The sequence below is a fragment of the Schistocerca nitens genome, chromosome 6 (genome assembly GCF_023898315.1).
Source record: "Schistocerca nitens isolate TAMUIC-IGC-003100 chromosome 6, iqSchNite1.1, whole genome shotgun sequence".
NCBI classification, from domain to species: Eukaryota; Metazoa; Arthropoda; class Insecta; order Orthoptera; family Acrididae; genus Schistocerca; species Schistocerca nitens.
The window spans coordinates 112,298,442-112,313,288 of NC_064619.1; the positions used below are offsets into that span (position 1 = coordinate 112,298,442).

Below are 14,847 nucleotides of genomic sequence, written 5' to 3' on the forward strand. Positions count from 1 at the left end.
GGGGGATTTGGAAGAATCATGATGCCACAGAAAATTGCACCTGCAGTAGCACCCTTACCAACTGAACGCAAGGAATAAACAAATCTAATGTTGTGTTCGTAGATTTTGCTACCATTTTCTTCAGTTGCAGTTATTGCAACACTGTTCCAAAAGGTGGTCAAGTATGAACACTTATCACATTTCAGTTTTATTTCACTAGCAAGTCCTACGTGCTTTATTATGGAGAGTTCCAGACCAACTTCACTACAATGAATACATCTTACACAGTTTGAAAAAATTCCTTTGAGAACCGACATATCAAATATTTCATTCACATCCGATTCGCCCATAAAATATTCATAGTTTTCACTCATTGAACCAAGCTTCTTCTGTGAAGTATTTTCTTTCCCACTTTGACTGCTATGGGCAGGTGTACTTGAGAGGTTAGGTTCACTCACTCGGTTATCGTCTTTATTGTTTACAGTAATAACACATACCTTTGGCTTTCCAACATTTATCCTTTTCTTAAAAGCCTTCAGAGGATTTCTAATAACTTTACTTTTACTCATTATTATACTTCAACAAAACAGAGACTCAAGAAACAGAATTAATTACGAATATTTTCGAGATAACGACAGAGTAAATAAACATGAAACAATCGACAATCATACCAGCGATATATATTGAACCATCACAGGTTAGCCACAACACATACTTTATCTCACATCACTAAAATGTACCTGATGAACACGGACGTTAATAATAACACCATTTGACAGCAGTTTAACAGCGCCACAGTGGGTCACGCCCATGTAGAACACATTTCAAAAAAAATTTAAAAATAGTTGTAGTCTTCGGAATTGAATAAATTATATATCTATTAAAAGGTAATAGTCTGCAGATTCAGAAAACGCATAAAAGTAAAAATTGAACTTTTCATGATTTTGAGCCTTTCCGGAGCCCCTTAAGAGGGACAGGGTCGATAAAGTCACCGAAATTACGGGAACCAACATTATGAACAAAACACAAATGAAACAATGGTGGAATCAAACATGGCAGAGAGTGTGGGATGCATCCTATAATGGTCGCCGAGTACACTCTTTCATTCCTGATGTACACGAAGACTACTACTGAAACATGTCGTGTATACGAAGACTACTACTGAAACATGTCGACCTAAGCCGGAGGATGGTCCATTTCCTGACAGGCCAAGGGCCGTATCCGGTAAATTTAAACCGTGTGAAACTAACTAACGATGAAATATGCGTATGCGGAGAAACTGGGACACCTAAACATGTCACACTGCTGTGCAACACGCTAGAACAAGTGAGACAGGTACAGAATGACAATGACATCGCCGTAATAATACGTAATCCCGATGACTGGAACATAATAAATAGCGATATTGTATCGAACACTCTGTACGAAGAATACAAGCGCCAAACCCCATATGGAAGGAGGCGTAGACAAGCACAAACAACACAACAAACCACATGGGAGGACACAAACACGAGCATAGATTCCGAAACCGAGGAAGGAACACTAAGTGAACATGACTCAGAAAGGATCAACATGTAAGGGACCAAAATCAACAATGTATGACACTGCACGCCACAACAAGTCACAAACAACATAACAATCATAAAACAAATAAACACCGGCACCACATACTAAGGCTATAGTAATAAGGTAATGTCGCTTGGGAGGAGAAGGCTCGAAGAACTTTTATACCCAGTCTCCTCCTCGCCAATGACATCCTGCATAGTGTTTAAAGTATATTGCACACAAGCAGTAATGTATTGCTCGTCTTATTGAGTGCAGACAGAAGTATATTCTCTTCTCTATTCAAAGCTATGATCAATGAATTTCATATATCAGAAATGTATTAAGTTATTTAAACAATAATGCATTCAAGTAGCAAAGAACTATATTCTATTTCAACTAAAAAGTTACAAACGTAAGTGTATTTCTAATGTGAAGCTAAAATTCATGTATTCCATGTATGAAGTGCTGAGTCAGAATTTAATCTGTATAATCTGTGTAAACATACATTAGCACAAAGCATTTCAGATCAGAATAGCTCGAGGTTGTACCGAGACCTCCTCATCTGAAATATATATAAATAGGCCATTACTAACCAACATGCTACTTAGACTGTATTACTCATCCTAATACAGGATATCAATTCCGTCTACGTATTACAAAATATTCTTAACCACGCTCATTGTGTTACATTTTCTTTTTTTTTATTTTTCTTTGACATTCGCATTGTATAAATTATATACTCAACAACTAGGTAGTAACAAATTACGTGGAACCATTATAACAACTGTTAAGCATTCAATTCGCAGTAACCTCAGAGAAATCTTTATACAGGGTGGTCCATTGATAGTGACCGGGCCAAATATCTCATGAAATAAGAATCAAACGAAAAAATTACAAAGAACGAAACTCGTCTAGCTCGACGGGGGAAACCAGATGTCGATATGGTTGGCCCGCTAGATTGGGCGGCCATAGGTCAAACAGATATCAATTGCATTTTTAAAAAAATAGGAACACCCATATTTATTACATATTCGTGTTGTACGTAAAGAAATATGAATGTTTATTTAGACCACTTTTTCGCTTTGTGATAGATGGCGCTGTAATAGTCGCAAACGTATAAGTACGTGGTATCACGTAACATTCCGTCAGTGCGGACGGTATTTGCTTCGTGATACATTACCGGCATTAAAATGGACCGTTTACCAATTGCGGAAAAGGTCGATATCGTGTTGATGTATGGCTACTGTGATCAAAATACCCAACGGGCGTGTGCTGTGTATGCTGCTCGGTATCCTGGACGACATCATCCAAGTGTCCGGACCGTTCGGCGGATAGTTACGTTATTTAAGGAAACAGGAAGTATTCAGCCAGATGTAAAACGTCATCGACAACCTGCAACAAATGCTGAGGCCCAAGTAGGTGTTTTAGCGGCTGTCGCGGCTAATCCGCACATCATTAGCAGACAAATTGCACCAGAATCGGGAATCTCAAAAACATCGGTGTTGAGAATGCTACATCAACATCGACTGCACCCGTACCATATTTCTATGCACCAGCAATTGCATGGCGACGACTTTGAACGTCGTGTACAGTTCTGTCACTGGGCACAAGAGAAATTGCGGGACGATGACAGATTTATTGCACGCGTTCTATTTAGCGACGAAGCGTCATTCACCAACAGCGGTAACGTAAAGTGGCATAATATGCACTACTAGGCAACGGAAAATCCACGATGGCTGCGACAAGTGGAACATCAGCGACCTTGGCGGGTTAATGTATGGTGCGGCATTATGGGAGGAAGGATAATTGGCCCCCATTTTATCGATGGCAATCTAAATGGTGGAATGTATGCTGATTTCCCACGTAATGTTCTACCGATGTTACTACAAGATGTTTCACTGCATGACATAATGGCGATGTACTTCCAACATGATGGATGTCCGGCACATATCTCGCGTGCGGTAGAAGCGGCATTGAATAGCATATTTCATGAGAGGTGGATCGATCGTCGAAGCGCCATACCATGGCCCCCACGTTTATCGGATCTGACGTCCCCGGATTCCTTTCCGTGGGGAAAGTTGAAGCATATTTGCTATCGTGATCCACCGACAACGCCTGACAACATGCGTCAGCGCATTGTCAATGCACGTGCGAACATTACGGAAGGCGAACTACTCGCTGTTGAGAGGAATGTCGTTACACGTATTGCCAAATGCATTGAGGTTGACGGACATCATTTTGAGCATTTATTGCATTAATGTGGTATTTACAGGTAATCACGCTGTAACAGCATGCGTTCTCGGAAATGATAAGTTCACAGAGGTACATGTATCACATTGGAACAACCTAAATAAAATGTTCAAACGTACCTACGTTCCGTATTTTAATTTCAAAAACCTACCTGTTACCAACTGTTCGTCTAAAATTGTGAGCCATATGTCTGTGAATATTAAAGCGCCATCTATCACATAGCGAAAAAAGTGGTCCAACTAAAACATTCATATTTCCTTACGTACTACATGAATATATAATAAAAAATGGGGGTTCCTATTTTAAAAAACGCAGTTGATATCCGTTTCAACTATTTCAACGCCATCTAACGGGCCAACCATAGCGCCATCTGATTTCCCCCTTCAAGCTATACAAGTTTCGCCCTTGTTAGTTTTTTGTTTCACGCTTATTTCGTGATATATTTGGCCCGGTCACGATCAATAGACCACCCTGTATATTATGTTCTATATATTATTTAAAAAAAGCATTAACAACTGAATACCAACAAGACTATAACAATGAGAAGTCTTTGCTATTAGATTCAGAAGCATCCGACCCACCCTACACTTCAAGGCGGTGGGTTACTTTGTACTGTTAATGAAATAAATAAAAGTGCATGTACAGGTCTCCAATGCGAATGGTCTGTGTAGTGTCAAGTCCCTAAACAACAGAATAAATTTCATAGTGATCACATCTCTCCATCTCAGCGTCTCAGTTCACCCCCCCCCCCCCCCAAACAGTAGTGTATTTGTATGTAGTGCTGTAAGTAGGCTGTTTAGGCTTTTATATTGATAACGCCACGTAGCGCTCTGTATGAAAATCACTGGCTGTGCTGTGTGCAGTCTGTGGCTAGTTTGCATTGTTGTCTTCCATTGTAGTGTTGGGCAGGTGGATGTTAACAGCGCATAGCGTTGCGCAATTGGAGGTGAGCCGCCAGCAGTGGTGGATGTGGGGAGAGAAATGGCGGAGTTTTGAAATTTGTATGACTGGATGTCATGAACTGCTATATATACTATGACTTTTGAACACTAGTAAGGTAAATACATTGTTTGTTCTCAATCAAAACATTTCATTTGCTAACTATGCCTATCAGTAGTTAGTGCCTTCCGTAGTTTGAATCTTTTACTTAGCTGGCAGTTGTGGCGCTTGCCTTATTGCAGTAGTTCGAGTAACCAAGATTTTTGTGTGGTAAGTGATTTGTGAAACGTATAGGTTAATGTTAGTCAGGGCCATTCTTTTGTAGGGATTTTTGAAAGTGTGTGTCAGTTTAAGCACAGTCATGTACAATTTTTCTAAGGGGACGTTTCATATGTCGATCCTTAGCCAAGGACACCTCACTGGAATCTTCTGATTTTTTTCTTGTAGTTTGTGTAATTAGTGTAGTTATTGTTTATTGCTAGCGCGTAATTGTAGAGAGAATCTCCTTTGTAGTTGCAGTCTTTCATTGTTGTTGTGGCATGCATGTAGATTGGCACCAAGTATTTCGCAGCTGCGCTTGCAATTAGCTAGATATTATTTTCAGTGCTATGTTAATGTGTTTTCTTATTTTGCTCTTCAAATTGTGCTGTAGTGTCGGCAGACTTGCCAACACTACGCACACTAATTGAAAGAGGCGGCCAAGATGCACGCGCTAACTCACGAAGGATGGAGTGAGGTCTGAAACAGGAGACTTAATGAATGCTATAAAGAAAAGTACGTAGCTTCTGGACTACTTAACTTTTAATCCGTCCTTGTATACATCGTTCTTGATGAGACATCTGGAGATTGTGGCGATACAAGTGAGGCTCTTTAAATACAAGCTATCTAAGGCTAATGGCGCCTTGCTAGGTCGTAGCCATGGACTTAGCTGAAGGCTATTCTAACTGTCTCTCGGCAGTGAGAGCAAAGGCTTCGTCAGTATAGTCGCTAGCAACGTCGTCGTACAACTGGGGCGAGTTCTCGTACGTCTCTCGAGACCTGCCGTGTGGTGGCGCTCGGTCTGCGATCACACAGTGGCGACACGCGGGTCCGACATGTACTAATGGACCGCGGCCGATTTAAGCTACCACCTAGCAAGTGTGGTGTCTGGCAGTGACACCACATGTGCTTTTCTGTGTTGTCGTGTGAAATATTGTGACAATAATGGCGTGTGAAAAACGTAATACTAGGCTCCAAAGTAAACTGAGAAATGACAGTGAAGACGAAAGCAGTGTGTTAGCGTCACCGTGTAATGAATTAACTAATGTTCAAACTAGTGATTTGGTAATTGTGCATAGGGAAATGGAGAGGGCGGCAAATAATGGCGTAGACAGTGAAGCAATTAGTGAACAGGGAAGCATTATCGATCGATCGGTCGGCAATAGCTCGCCTCAGGAATCCGAAATGACAGGACACAATTTCGCAAATACCGTGGATTCTGTTATATCCTAGCCAGTAATGCCACCCGAGCCCGCTGCCAAAAGGTTGGCAGCATCAAAGTCCGGACGCCGTCCGCATAAGCAGCGCCCTCGAGACAGGAAATCGCCGCAAGTCTGCGCGCGCCACCGCTGGCTTCGGGTCTTAAGCGCTGGAGTCGCGAGCGCTAGGACAGTTCTGTATTCGCCGCTCAGTTGTATACTCGCCACCGAATTGTGTACTTGCTAGTCAGTTGTGTGTTCATCGCAGCAGAGTTGTTGTTTGTCGTCAGCCGACGCTGACCTAGCCGCTCCGACTCGAACTAGACAGATTTCTGCAGACACAGAGTTCACTACTGTGTTTCTGTATCTTCGTTAATAAAGATAAGTACCGACTTTTATTTGATCAGAGTGTTTGGGTTTTCATCTTTCTGTTCACTGTTCCAGCGGACCGGTCGGCCCGCTATTAAAAGTGTGGCGGTGACCGGTGACTTAGTAAGCCGTTTCTACAGCGAATTGTTTGTCGCTACGAACGCCGCCACAAAAGATTCAGGTTTTGGGTCCTCACCGTTTTCAAAATGCGAATATTGGCGGCTTAAATGGATTGCCGAATAGCACTGAGGAACATGTTTCAGACACCATTGCATTGTTATTACAATTAATGCAACAAATGGAACAAAAGCTCTAAAAGTTAGACACAATGGAACAAAATCTTCATACGTTAGACACAATGGAACAAAATCTTCAAAAGTTAGACACAATGGATCAACATCTTCGTAAGTTAGACACAGTGGAACAAAATCAGAGACAAACACAGCGAAAGCTTCAAAAGTTAGACACAATGGAACAAAATCTTCAAAAGTTAGACACAATGGAACAACACCAGAGACAAACACAGTCATGTATAATTTTTCTAAGGGGACGTTTCAGTGCGTTTACCTTCTGTTCTTTATGTTCAGGTTCTAGTTTCTCGTTAATTACAAACCATACCAAGAGTCAAAGAGACTCTACTGCCACTATGGTGTATATGAATGTTTTGTGAATTAACATCAGAAATAATAATAATAATGCTAACTATTAATCAGTTTCACGCCGTAAGCTGGGCAACTTGCTCCTTCCTCACCTTGGCCTGGACCTCCTTGCGCATGACCTCGTCCCAGAAGCGCGCCTCCTCCTTCTCGAGCTGTCGCAGCCGCTGGCGCTCCTCTATCTGGCACAGCTGCCCCTTGACCGCCTCCTGCGCCAGCAGCCGCGACCGGTGCCCCCGCAGCTCGTCGATGCGCAGCCGGTACTGCTGCAGCCGCTTCGCCTCCGCCAGCTGGCGCGCCTCCGCGTCGCGCCGCGCGCGGTCCTGCCGGCCACACGGGCAGGAATACGAACACGAACTGGTGGACAGGTTCAACGTGTCAGCCCAACACAACGAAATAGCCAGCGTACTCTGCCCATCATGACCCGCGCCCGAATATAAGTCACACACTTAATTTTGAGCAGCAGAAGGTAACTTATGGTGATGCACAAGTTCCTAGCGTTTTTGTTTTGCATGTTGGTATTCCGGTTGCTATGGCTTTATTCATCGATTGTCATTTCTTATGTGTAGTTGAGTCTTGCTATCTGAGTTTAGACATCGTCATTTTGTCATTTGTAGACAATGACTGGAGCTGTGGACGCTAGATAATGGAGTTCCAAGTGGAGAAATCGGGACATTTAGGACGTATTCTTCTGGCTAAATTTCATAGAAGGGTGACAGTAACGGAGGCAGCCAGAAACATTTACCATTGGACAGAAAAAAAACAAGAAAATGGTTTTTTCGATTTAAAGAAGATAGATTTGACATTTATGGCTCTCCACGTTCAGGAAGACCTTCGGAGTTAGATAAAGATCTTTTAAACGCATTAAACTACAATGAGCCACGCCATTTTGCTAAGGAACAGGTAGATACGATGAACTGAGATCAGCCCAGCATCTCTATCGAACAGCCTTCAACGAACATCCTTCCCCGATAAAGATGATGATGTCTGGTTTCTGGAGCGCTAAACTGCGCGGTCATCAGTGCCCGCACAAAGTCCCAATTATTATGTAGTCCAATGTTTTACACAGTCCAATTCAGCCACTCTCACGAATGATAATCACGAAATGATGAGGACAATATACACACCCAGTTCTCTGGCAGAGAACGCCCCCAACCCGGCCGAGAATCTAACCCGGGACCCCGTGATCCAGAGGCACTAACGCTAGCCACGAGCTGCCGACGATCCTTCCCGCATGAAGATGTGCTCCGAACATGGCTCGACGACTACTTCTCCGCAAAAACCATCTGATTTGTACAGTCATCGAATCGGAAACTTACCCCAGAATTAGTAGACTATTGCAGGTATTGAACGAGATCATATTATTCATGCCTAAAGTTTCTCTGATTATATTTGCTACTGTTATTAAACTTATGGAAAAACGCTACGAAACTATGCAATAACCTAATACACACATGCCACATGTCAATCGCAATTTTCTAATATTTTATTTTTCTGGTAGATACATCAAGTTCAGACCTATGATATCAACATCCCAATGCAGTTCCAAGTAACTCTTAAAAATTCTATAGACCCAGAATTTGAACTTTTCCAAGCATCTTCAATACGATAAAGTAACATGATTTTTCTGAAAGGCAACGTGACTGTATGGTAGAGTTACTGCTTACCACATGTGGTGGTCTCGGTTCGTTTCCCAGCGGAGTGAAATTCTTAAACAAAGGTGGATGTCCTACAACCATTTCCATGAAGCGTAGAATACCTCATTGAACCACACAGCCACATGGTCTTCAAAAAATAGTCCTGCTTTAGGGTAATAAAGAAACTCGCAGAACTTCAAAATCATCAAAACATCCCAGCGCTGACACTGTACCCACACCAAATTTCACGAAGAAGAAAAAATCCAAAACAAACAGAAAGCCGAGAGTTTATGACATTTTAGGCCAAGTCATCTGAAACAACCTCTACAGAGCTTTGTACCTTCCTCCTCTCCCGCCTGTAGCCCCACTTCCTCCAGTCCCAAATCTTCTTCCTTGAAATTCGAAAATACATCACTTCCGTGCTCATCACTCAGCTCATCCCCAAAGAAGACTCCATCCCGATCAAATACCCTGATCCAGACTTTCTCATTAAGATCCTCCAGAAGATCGCACAGGTCGCATTTAGACCCTATGCACACCCCGTACCATTTCCCAAATCCACCTGAACCAAGCAACCTTAACCTCCTCATCATCCCTCGCCTGCATTATTGCGATCAAATGGATCGGTCCACACGCGACAGCTCAGAAGGTGGAGTCTGAACTCCAATTCCACCCTGACCTAGAAGTTCAGAAAGCACTCCACATTTCTGATGATAGCCGAATCTTCATAGTACATATTTTTACTGAATCCTCATCTACAGTTGATGACCTTCTTAACGATGGATCCATACTCTACAAACGAAAATACACTGTTGAAAATTCCAAATCCTATCCTCAATCCTATTGCTACCAAAGATGCCCCATGTACAATGACTACCTGACCACTAATTGTAAAAGCATTCCCGTCTTCTCCTGTTGTAAATCCCACCATTATCACAAGAAATGTCCTAAACTCACTCCCCTCCCACATGAATATCTGTAACCTGCCCCAAATGACCTATTCTTCAAAGGGAAAACCCCATCTTCAGCCTTCCAGACCTGAGCTAACAGACAGTTCGCACCACACCTACTCTGCACGACTTCCAACCCAACAATTTCTTCAGCTCACCTCACGTGTTTCATTAACATAGTCCTTCAAAACATCCACCCGTCCTGGAGGCTACACATCCTACAACAAACTTCCCTTTCTGCTTGCTCTGTTCTCCACCTCAACACCCAAGCCACACATTCCCTCAACCAGGTCTGCTGTGTTTTCACCCTTCTCGACCCCCTAGCTTAAAAGCTACTCAACCACCAATCCACACCAACATTTCCTTTCCTAAATCATGGCACAATGTCAGTATAACATCCTACTGCACAATATCTGCTCTGTATCAGTCAACAAGCATTTCTTCACACACACGCTATCCCAGTACTGCAACAGTACTCTTGCCCTGAATGAAATCACTCTCCAGACCCATGATACTATCCAAAACTTTGTCATACACCACCACCATACAGATAACCTACTCCCCACAGCTAGATGTAGAGTTGCTACTGGCCACCACAAGAACATCCCTGTTCACTCACAAACTGTCTACAACACTCCTATTGAACACCTCATCCTCATTCTCTTCCTGAAAACAATGACACTTATATCCAACTGCATTACTGCATCCCTTATAATTTCCTCAACCACACAGACCATACCTTTTTGACTTATATCATTGCCGCTGACCTTAACGTCCATAGGTGTTCCCACACTGAACTCCAGCGTTGGCGTCTATTTACTGACTCCCTCCATGGTGACACAGTCCCTTTTCACAGCATACCCAGTCTGGAAGCAATTCCATTCCTTAAGTTATTATTAAATCTCCTAACCACGATGGGAGCATTATTGTAGCAGTCCTCGTCACCAAAGGAAAAGACCACCTCCGTGTCCTACTCAACATTCTATGCACATCACATTCCGCCTTTCACATAAAGTCCAAGACTATTCTTGTACCAACTGGAATGTCTACAGAGAATCCATTGCTACCTAAATCTGAAGCCATCCCATATCCTTCCAACATCCCAGTGACATCCACCTTGCTGCCACCTTCCTCCAGAAGACACTATCAAATGGTATAACACACCACATTCCACACTGTCCCCCACTTCCTCCATATGCTCTCTCCTCCTCCACGAATCCTGTCATCTTTCTGATTGTTCCTGCAGACTCATGGCTGAGACACTCTTGCATACCACTGACAACTACGACACATCAGAAACCTGCTAAACACAAAGAAACGCCGAATACGGCTCCAAACATTCACGAACCCCAATGCCACACTGCTCATATACTCTTCCAGGTTGTGAAAGGCGCTGGACCGTCTTATTGATGACAATCAGGCTCCGTCTTTCACCCTCCTGTACCATAATAACCCCTCCGCCCCCACCCAGAAACGTAAACAAAATCAACTAATTCACATCCTACCTCTGTAACACCTCCACCATCCTCATAACCTCCACTTCGATTACTCCTTATTCCTGACAGTCAATGAGTACACCATTACCTCCCTCCCACACCTTGTTTCCAGGTTGCAGTACCTGAACAACATCCCGCAGACAGAACTCAACACCCAAATTATGGTACAAGTCAATCGCCAGATGCTCCATAAGGAACTCAACGCAACTGCTATCAAAATCTGAAATATTGGCCCCTCTCCTTCTTAGGAAAACTTAGCCACCCTTTATATAACACTGTATAATCCTTCACATGGCTTCTGTCCCAAATTCTCCCCTGATGACCAACTACTGTATCTTATTCATCACCAAATCACAACCACAAATCCAGCAGTCCTGTCTCTCTTGATATCGACAAATAATTTGACCATACATGCCATTCTGGCCTTCTCTTTAAACTCCAGACCTATGCATTTCACATGAATTGTATCCTTCACGTAAATTAGACCATTTCTCTCTAACTGCTGGTGTTGTGTTACCGTCAACAATACCAGTTCCTGTGTCTTTCATCCCGCTGCAGGTGTAGCCCAAGAATGCCTTCTCTCCTCTCCGAGTATATCATCTATACAATACGCCAAATCCACCTCCTCCTGTACATCTCCTCCAATATGCTGATGACAACACCTGTCTAGTCCTCACCTTACCTTCCAGAAATCCCAATGATCCCTACAGCTCCATCTCAGTCACTTCATCTCCTGGTGTAGCCAGTACCTCCCCAAACATCAACCCTACCAAAACCCAGGCTATAATTATAGGCTGAACCATCTGCAGCTCCCACCCACACGACTTTTATCTTACCATTTGCGACCGATCTATCCATTTAACTAGCCCAATAAAATACATTTTACTCGCACTAAATATCTGAATAACATGGATGACCATGTATAACCATTCAACAGAAAGTCCAAATGCATTAAAATTACAAAAACTACTAACTGACCACATATAGAGATTGAACCCTTCCATGATCCCCAGCACCTAGAAACAACTGATCCAACCCATTCTCTGATTTGTTAATGTGGCATGGATATCCGCTCCTCTCTATTTTTATGACGCCCTATAGGTCCTTAAACGTCATACACCACTCCTAGCCTTTCGGATCCACTTATCCTCCACACCCCAAATCGTCTATCATCTTATAAAATTCCTTGCCCTACTCTTCCATCTTGAACACCTCAGAGTATCCTACACCACCCAAAACGTTGACTCTAATCATCCGCTAATTGCCCCCCCCCCCATGCTAAATGGTAATCTGCCACCACATTCCACCAACGCTAAACCTCCACACACTCCACCCCTCTCCCAACGAAACATTAATCGCCTCCACTTATCACACCATGAAATCTGGGCTAATATTCATCTGTCCCACCAGATGGAGAAGAACCCACTTCTCCCTATCTTGTCACCGCATGGAGTGGCCGTGCGGTGTGAGGCGCCATGTCATGGACTGCGCGGCCCCTCAGGCCGGAGGTCCGTGTTCTCCCTCAGGCATGGGAATGTGTGTTGTTCTTAGCGTAAGTTAGTTTAAGTGTGTGTAAGTCTAGGGACCGATGACCTCAGCAGTTTGGTCACTTAGGAATTAACAAATACTTGAACATTTTTCCCCATTTGGTCAAGGCTCCCTCCTTCGTCACTCTTCTTCATTCACATCCAAAGGCTTAATTCAGAACCACACCCCTCTTCACTGTCCCAGATCCCTCCTCCAAACATCTGCCCACACATACCCACCCTATGTACTAGCCCAGTTCCATGACACCGCTGCCCTGGTAGTCAGCATACACTCATAAATCCACTAATCTCTGTATCTATTTTAATCAATCAGTTCATAATTTTTTTTATTATTTACCTTATCTTACTTATTTACGCATCTCACTATCTGTATTTCATATTGGGTGAAACATTAACTTGCCATCCGTCTGTGAATGTATTTTAATCACTCAACATACCTGCTTTTCATCTTTTAATTTATGTAGATGTCCTACTATGTCTCTGATGTGTGCAACATTCAATTTTTCTACCGCCATGTACAATTCTTAATACATTTTAAAAAATTTACACTCGTTTGGCTGAAGAGTGACGAACTGTACCCGCTGACAGTCTACCCTGGCCCACAGAGGGTGAGGGGAATGAAAAAACAATTAAAGAAAAATGTATGTTCACTAATCTGTCTTAGCTGTGTAGTGTTGTTTCCTTACTGTATTCACAGACATTTGGGAATGACCATGGACCGCTGCTAGATAGTAATGTGATATAAAGGTATCTTGCATTGTAAAACTGGTAGCCCAAAGTGGTTTTTAAAATCATCATTTAGGAGCTATCCACATTGTCTGTCGGATATTCACTGTGTGCACTTCGCTCCTTCCTCGCTTAGCGATATACTGGAATGTCACTCGACGAGTCATCGTGTTACTCCTCCCGTGATTAGCGCCCTATCAACTTACTCAACTTCGGCATTTTACCGGCACGCTCCGTCACCTTATCTGTCACCATTGGCATTCCTTTCTCCACCTCGTCGCCAACACATTTAATGACGTCACCAGTAGGCCGTCGCGGCTGCCTGCGAATGCATTTCCTGCACTCACTTTCTGTGGTGGCTCTTCCAGGTAACAACGCTCGTTTCTTTGACCTGTAACTGGATGTATTCAGCCATGCGTTGAAGGTTCTGCCATGTCCACGGCTTGCTATGTCCGCAGCAGACATTTTAGGTGTCATTCAAGCACACATTCCAATATGTCTATATGAAAACCTACAGCACTAAATAAACTTACAAGTTTACTGACAACGTGTGTTCGTCAAAACTATAGAAGCCCCTGATTGTGTTCCTCATTCCGATTAACGTGACTTTCCCATACATTTGTCGAGCAGAAAATCGCATGCAGCCGATGAAAGGCGAGATCCCTCACAAGGTGAAGTTCTGCAAATGAATCTACTCCAACGTTTTCATGGGTTCTGGAAAGGATGAGAAAATTAATAGGTCGTTAAGTATACCAGGTAATCATCGTGAGACGTCTAAATTAAGAGTTGCCTAGACAATGCGTGTTCCGATCTTAAACATTTTGCCGAATAAGGTATCGCATTTCCTGTTCCACAATTGAAAAAAATATTACCTCATAACGGGAGTATTTCCAGAGTACGATAAGCTTTCAGACATGACCATACGGGTAAACTTATTCCGGTAGTTTCGTTTTCCACGACATAACTCGAAAATCCCCCCCCCCCCAAACACACACACACACACACATGAACCATGGACCTTGCCGTTGGTGGGGAGGCTTGCGTGCCTCAGCGATAAAGATAGCCGTACTGTAGGTGCAACCACAACAGACGGGTATTTGTTGAGAGGCCAGACAAGCATGTGGTTCCTGGAGAGGGGCAGCAGCCTTTTCAATAGTTGCAGGGGCATCAGTCTGGATGATTGACTGATATGGCCTTGTAACACTAACCAAAACGGCCTTGCTGTGCTGGTGCTCCGAACGGCTCAAAGCAAGGGGAAACTACAGCTGTAATTTTTCCCGAGGACATTCAGCTTTA

The 14,847-nt window shown here is 43.2% G+C and overlaps 1 protein-coding gene across 1 annotated transcript in view; it reads right to left on the reverse strand.

Annotated features, from left to right (window-relative positions):
* The window catches only part of LOC126263249 (trichohyalin-like), a 191,515-nt gene that overhangs the window by 78,245 nt on the left and 98,423 nt on the right, over positions 1-14,847 (reverse strand). The window contains exon 3 of the mRNA XM_049960333.1: positions 7,291-7,518. Coding sequence (XP_049816290.1) covers positions 7,291-7,518 — 228 coding nt within the window. The remainder of the gene's footprint in view (positions 1-7,290; positions 7,519-14,847) is intronic.